The 7096-nt window shown below is 42.1% G+C and overlaps 1 protein-coding gene across 2 annotated transcripts; it reads left to right on the forward strand.

Moving 5' to 3' along the window:
- The first annotated feature begins 348 nt into the window (after window positions 1–348).
- Window positions 349–3623, forward strand: LOC115101725 (G-protein coupled receptor 35-like). Of its 2 annotated transcripts, XM_029621193.2 has the most exons (3): window positions 349–541; window positions 1753–1889; window positions 2589–3623. In XM_029621193.2, the coding sequence occupies exon 3, from the start codon at window positions 2595–2597 to the stop codon at window positions 3567–3569; it is 975 nt and encodes a 324-aa protein (XP_029477053.2). In that variant the 5' UTR covers window positions 349–541; window positions 1753–1889; window positions 2589–2594; the 3' UTR covers window positions 3570–3623. The 2 variants fall into 2 exon arrangements, with proteins under 2 accessions (XP_029477053.2, XP_029477055.2); XM_029621195.2 differs by lacking the exon at window positions 1753–1889.
- Window positions 3624–7096: the final 3473 nt, after the last annotated feature.

A 7096-nucleotide genomic window follows, 5' to 3' on the forward strand; every position in this document is an offset into this window, starting at 1 on the left:
TCAACATTTCAGTTTCAGAGGAGGGAGTTGAGTAAAGCAAAACTCTCTCGTCTGAAGATATTCTGGTGAAACAACACCCTTACTTACTTACTGACTTTATTGTCCCCATGGGGAGATTTTGTTGCAGTGTCATGTACACAACCCTCAGTGCATTTGTTTCATTCTGTTTGAGCACAAAGAGCAGCCAGTTGTTTTCTGTACGTGACACAGGTCAATACTGTACACCCTGGCCAAAATATACTTCACTCTCCCACGGCCCTGTTGACATAGCAACACTGCTTCCTCCCTAACCAGGAGAGGCGGTCCGTCACAAAGCAAAAGATGCAAATTGAGGTTTGGATCACCCCACATAGTATTTTTATGTGACTGACATAGAGGAAGTATATCAAGGTTTAGATAGAAGCTAGGAAGATAGACAATACTTTACAGAAGTCCCAAACGAGCATTTAAGCAATATATGTAAAATTGTAACATGGAACTGAGTTTCAGATCCTAAATCAGGCATTCTAAAGTTCTGACAAAAGAAAAGTTCAAGTGAAAGGTGAGTAATATTTGGTCTTAAAAATATTAAATGATGTAGGCTACACATATGGCTATTGATGGAGTATTTCTGACACAGTGCCTTCAAGAAAGTATTCACACCCCTTGAGTTTTTCCAAATTTCGTTGTGTTACAGCTTGAATGTAAAAATGATTACGTTTAGATGTTCCGGGTCATTGGCCGACAGACAATGCCCCATAATGTCAAAGTGGATTTTTTTGTTGTTGCTTATTAATAAAACAAATATTCATTCAACCCCTTTGTTATGACAAGCCTAAATATGTTCAGGAGTAAAAATGTGCTTAAGAAGTCACATAATACATAATAAAGTGAAATAAAGTTACATAACGTTAAATAAAGTTTGCACCCCACACACAATTATCTAGGTCGCTCAGTCGAGCAGTACATTTCAAACACAGATTCAACCACACACACCGGGGAGGTTTTTCCGATTTCTCGCAAGGCAGATGAAAATAAACAGACATTGAATATCTCTTTGAGCATGGTGAAGTTATTAATTACACGTTGGATGGAGTATCAATACACCCAGTCACTACAACTATATAAGCATGTAGACAATTGAATGTTCATGAGTGGCTGAGTTACAGCTTTAACTTAAATCTATTTGAAATTCTATGGCCTGACCTGAAAATGGTTGTCCAGCAATGATCAACAACCAATTTGACAGAGCTTGAAGACCTTTGAAAAGAATAATGGGCAAATGGTGCACAATTCAGGTGTGGAAAGCTCTTAGTGACTTACCTAGAAAGTCACAGCTGTAATTGCTGCCAATGGCGCTTCTACAAAGTACTGACTCAGTGGTGTGAACACTTATGTAAATCAGATATTTTTGTATTTCATTTTCAATACATGTGCTAAAATTGGGGTATTGTGTGTAGATGGGTGAGATTTTTGTTTGAGTATTTAATCCATTTTGAATTCAGACTGTAACACAACAAAATGTGGATTAAGTCAAAGGGTATGAATACTGTAAATGTCACATTTTCACTTGAACAACAACAGTATATTGTGATAATCCAATCTACTGACAATATTTGCAATGTATCAAAGATCTATTTCACCGTGCAATACTGTGCTTTGGAGAACAATTTTAAAAGAGAACCTATTTGTGGTTTTGCAGAGACATTAGTTAGCGTTTCATTCATGAATGAATAATTTACATACAGAACTCTCATTTCCTTATAACTGTAGACGCCTGACCTGCAGTTTCACCCCGATAAGAGACAAAAACAAATAAAAGGAACTTATTCTAAAGCCTTTTCTTTGGAAGGAGTAATATAACATCAGTCCCTGAGAGTGAAAGTGAAAGAAGAGGGGGGAAATAACAGGTATGATTTTGTTTATATGACTGTCTGGCTAAATAAGCTATGTTTATGCACTGAGGAACCACATTGTTCCTGTAGATCTGGTGCACACAAATACTCATATTAGACTGAGAGTCTACTACTATGAGTGCAGCTCAATAGTCTGAAGTGGATTCTCTCCTTGCCTTTACTTCATTCTTGACTCCCGAGTGGCGCAGCGGTCTAAGGCACTGCATCTCAGTGCAAGAAGCATCACTACAGTTCAAATCCAGGTTGAATCACATCTGGCCGTGAGTCCCATAGGGCGGCGCACAATTAGTCCAGTGTCGTCCGGGTTTGGCTGGGGTAGGCCGTCATTGTAAATAAGAATTTGTTCTTAACTGACTTGCCTAGTTAAATGAAAATATATATCAAATCCTCGGCACTCATCTGAAAAGAGACCAGAGGTGAAAGAAACGGAATCAAGGTGTTTGTCCTCAACTTACTTCACATTAGAGCAGATTAAAAGACAACTGCACATCCTGATTTGGCTTAGTTTATCATCAATGCTCATTATGAAATGCTAGCGGCCATGAATGAAGGCAAACGAGAGTTGTCTTGAGGGTGTGGCTTGTCTTGCTTCTCACAAGTGTAGCAGGTCGTGAACTCTGCAAAAAAAACGTTCTACACTCGAGAAAAAGAACAGTAAATGACTATCATGTTTTTTTTATAATCTCTCTTCAGGTAGCTATGTGTGACACGAACACCATCCACATACACATCCTCCAAGGTGTGAGCTACCTGTCTGTGTTTCTGGTGGGCCTGCTACTCAACATGGCGTCTCTACGTGTCTTCTTCGTCAAACGGGCCTCGTGGACGGACACACACATCTACATGCTGAACCTCGCAGCCGCCGACTATGCCCTAATCCTCTTCCTCCCTTTCCGCATCTATGATGCCTTCCAGAGTCTGCCCATAACGCCCTTCTGCACGTTTCTCATCTCAATACATTACATCAACATGTACGCCAGTATCTTCACTGTCACCGCCATCAGCGTCCACCGCTACCTGGCGGTCAAGTTCCCATTCCAGACCAGAGCGTGGCGATCAAAGAAGGTGGCTGTGGCAGTGTGTGGGGCCATATGGGTCACAGTAGTAATGATATGTGGTGTGTTCAGTGATGCCAACCATCCCCAAAAACTATTTGCATGCTATCAGAGATGTAAAGAAATCCCATTGCCTGTTGGGTTCCTTGCGGTTCTAGAAGTGCTGGGGTACCTTCTCCCGCTCTTGAATATAGTGTTCTGTTCCACACAGACCATAATGGTTCTGCTGAAGGAGAAGGATCAGGAAGAAACCACTGTGGAGAAGAGGAACATCATTGGCATTATAACAGCCAACCTGATCGTCTTTGTGGTTTGCTACACCCCCATCCATCTTGGGTTTCTGCTGAAGTACCTGGCCAAAACAAACCACTGGGAAACGTTAGACTGGGATGGGTTTTGGCAGGTTTGTGAATGGATCGCTACCACAAACTGCTTCTTGGATTCCATTAGTTATTACTTTCTGTTGAAAAAGTTTTATTCTAAAGCCAGTAGATCAGCAGAAGTTGACAGAGGCTCAGAGATGGCATTAACCACCAATCAAGCTATGAACACACACACCTACCCCAATAATGAGTCATCACACCCCTCTCTGCCTCCATGTATTACACCGCCAGAATAACGTCGTCGTGTTTTTTGACAACATCTCTTTTATTAAAATCATATTTGAAATAAAGTGTGTATATGTGTGTGTCTGTGCGTGTGTGTGAGTGAGTGCATGCGTGTATGGGTTTGTTTGTGTGTGTGAGAGAGAAAGGGACCAGAAGTCCCTAACACAGGTGTGGTGGTTTAGGGTTATTATTATTATTTATTTAATTAGTCATTTCAGCGTTTATATCTTTCATCACATTCCCAGTGGGTCAGAAGTTTACATACTCAATTAGTATTTGGTAGCATTGCCTTGAAATTGTTTAACTTGGGTCAAACGTTTCGGGTAGCCTTCCAAAAGCTTCCCACAATAAGTTGGGTGAATTTTGGCCCATTCCTCCTGACAGAGCTGGTGTAACTGAGTCAGGTTTGTAGGGCTCTTTGCTCGCACACGCTTTTTCAGTTCTGCCAAACAACTTTTCTCTTGACTTTGTTGTCCTTAAGCCATTTTGCCACAACTTAGGAAGTATGCTTGGGGTCATTGTCCATTTGGAAGAACCATTTGCGACCAAGCTTTAACTTCCTGACTAATGTCTGGAGATGTTGCTTCAATATATCCACATAATTTTCCTGCCTCATAACACCATCTATTTTGTGAAGTGCACCAGTCCCTCCTGCAGCAAAGCACCCCCACAACATGATGCTGCTACCCCCATGCTTCACAGTTGGGATGGTGTTCTTCGGATTGCAAGTCTCCCCTTTTTCCTCCAAACATAACAATGGTCATTATGGCCAAGCAGTTATATTTCTGTTTCATCAGACTAGAAGACATTTCTCTATGTGCAGTTGCAAACCGTAGTCTGGCATTTTTTTTATGGCGGTTTTGGAGCAGTGGCTTCTTCCTTGCTGAGCGGCCTTTCAGGTTATTTCAATATAGGAATTGTTTTACTGTGGATATAGATATTTTTGTACCTGTTTCCTCCAGCATCTTCACAAGGTTCCTTTGCTGTTGTTCTGGGATTGATTTGCACTTTTCGCACCAAAGTATGTTCATCTCTAGGAGACAGAACACGTCTCATTCCTAAGCGGTATGACGGCTGTGTGGTCCCATGGTGTTTGGGTAGCCTTCCACAAGCTTCCCACAATAAGTTGTGAATTTTGGCCCATTCCTCCTGACAGAACTGGTGTAACAGGTTTGTAGGCCTCCTTGCTCGCACACGCTTTTTCAGTTCTTCCCAATAGTAGTACTTGCGTACTATTGTTTGTACAGATGAACGTGGTACCTTCAGCGTTTGGAAATTTCTCCCAAGGATGAACCAGACTTGTGGAGGTCTACAACTTTTATTCTGAGGTCTTGGCTGATTTCTTTGGATTTTCCCATGATGTCAAGCAAAGAGGCAGTGAGTTTGAAGATAGGCCTTGAAATACATCCACAGATACACCCCCAATTGACTCAAATGATGTCAATTAGCCTATCAGAAGCTTCTAACGCCATGACATTATTTTCTGGAATTTTCCAAACTGTTTAAAGGTACAGTCAACTTAATGTACGTAAACTTCTGACCCACTGGAATTGTGATACAGTGAATTATAAGTGAAATAATCTGTATGTAAACAATTGTTGGAAAAATGACTGGTGTCATGCACAAAGTAGATGTCCTAACCAACTTGCCAAAACTGTAGTTTGTTAACAAGACATTTGTGGAGTGGTTGAAAACAAGTTTTAACCTAAGTGTATATAAACTTCAAACTTCAACTGTATTTAGCATAGTTGTATCTAAAAAGGATAACTTTTGAATGTTGTACCATTTTTATTTTTATGAAATTCACTGAGGAGGATGTTCCTCCCCTTCCTCCTGTGAGGAGCCTCCATTGCACAATGCAGTTGTGAGCTTATATTATCCTACAACATCAGTCTAACTGAATACGGATGTTGTGTTGGCTGAATGTTCCAGGCAGGATCCTGAATGTTCTTTAGCTGGTGAACATTGTCTTGTGTTGGGCAAGATTTGGAAAGGCACACACCTGTCTATATAAGAGCACACAGTTGACATTGCATGTCATTGCAAAAACCATCCATGAGGTTGAAGGAATTTTCCGCTGGGCTCAGTGACAGGATTGTGTTGAGGTTCGGCTCTGGGGAAAGTTACCAAAACATTTCTGCAGTGATGAATGTCCCCTAGAACACAATGGCCGCCATCATCCTTAACTGGAAGAAGTTTGGAACCACCAAGACTCTTCCTAGAGCTGGCCGCCTAGCCTAACTGAGCAATCGGGGAAGAAGGGCCTTGGTCAGTGAGGTGACCAAGAACCCGATGATCACTCTGACAGAGCTCCAGAGTTCCTCTGTGGAGATGGGAGAACATTCCAGAAGGACAATCATCTCTGCAGCACTCCACCAATCAGGCCTTTATGGTAGAGTGGCCAGACGGAAGCCACTACTCAGTAAAAGGCACATGACAGCCCGCTTGGAGTTTGCCAAAAGGCACCCAAAGGACTCTCAGACCATGAGAAACAAGATAGTCTCTGGTCTGATGAAACCAAGATTGAACTCTTTGGCCTGAACGCCAAGCATCCCGTCTGGAGGAAACCTGGCACCATGCTTACGGCGAAGCATGGTGGTGGCAGCATCATGCTGTGGGGATGTTTTTCAGCGACAGGGGACTGGAAGACTAGTCAGGATTGAGGGAATGATGAACGGAGCAAAGTACAGATAGATCCTTGATGACTGGGGCGAAGGTTCACCTTCCAACAGGACAACGGCCCTAAGCACACAGCCAAAACAGCTCAGGAGTGGCTTCAGGACAAGTCTCCGAATGTCCTTTAATGGCCCAGACAGAGCCCAGACTTGAACCTGATCGAACATCTCTGGAGAGATGTGAAAATTGCTGTGCAGCGACGCTCCGCATCCAACCTGACAGAGCTTGAGAGGATTTGCACAGAGGAATGGGAGAAACTCCCCAAATACAGGTGTGCCAAGCTTGTAGCGTTATACCGAAGAAGACTCGAAACTGTAATCCCAGCCAAAGGCGTTTCAACAAAGTACTGAGTAAAGGGTCTGAATATTTATGTAATTTTGATGCTATTTTTAATACATTTGCAACAATGTATAAAAACCTGTTTTTGCTTTGCCATTATGGGGTATTGTGTGTAGATCGTTTTTTCCCTCGTCAATGTAGTCATTTTTAGAATAAGGCTGTAATGTAACAAAATGTGGAAAAAGTCAAGGGGTCTGAATATTTTCCGAATTGTCATATGTCAGTTGTGCAGAGCTGAGGACGGAGTCAAGCGCAGGACACAGAACTGAGTAAAATAATGTACTTTACTCTGAAAAATAAATCAGCCAAAATGATCCATTCAGGGATAACAAACTCAAACGACTAACCCAAACCAGGAATAATCAGGCACAAAACATAATGGGAACCAGAGGGTTAAATAGGGAAATAATCATAACGTAATGGGAACCAGGACTGTGCACACTCAAGACTTAACAAAGGGAAAAAAGACATGTGAATCGGTAGCAGCTAGAAAGCCGGTGACGACGACTGCCGAGCGCTCCCG

The sequence above is a fragment of the Oncorhynchus nerka genome, linkage group LG20 (genome assembly GCF_034236695.1).
Source record: "Oncorhynchus nerka isolate Pitt River linkage group LG20, Oner_Uvic_2.0, whole genome shotgun sequence".
Lineage (NCBI taxonomy): Eukaryota > Metazoa > Chordata > Actinopteri > Salmoniformes > Salmonidae > Oncorhynchus > Oncorhynchus nerka.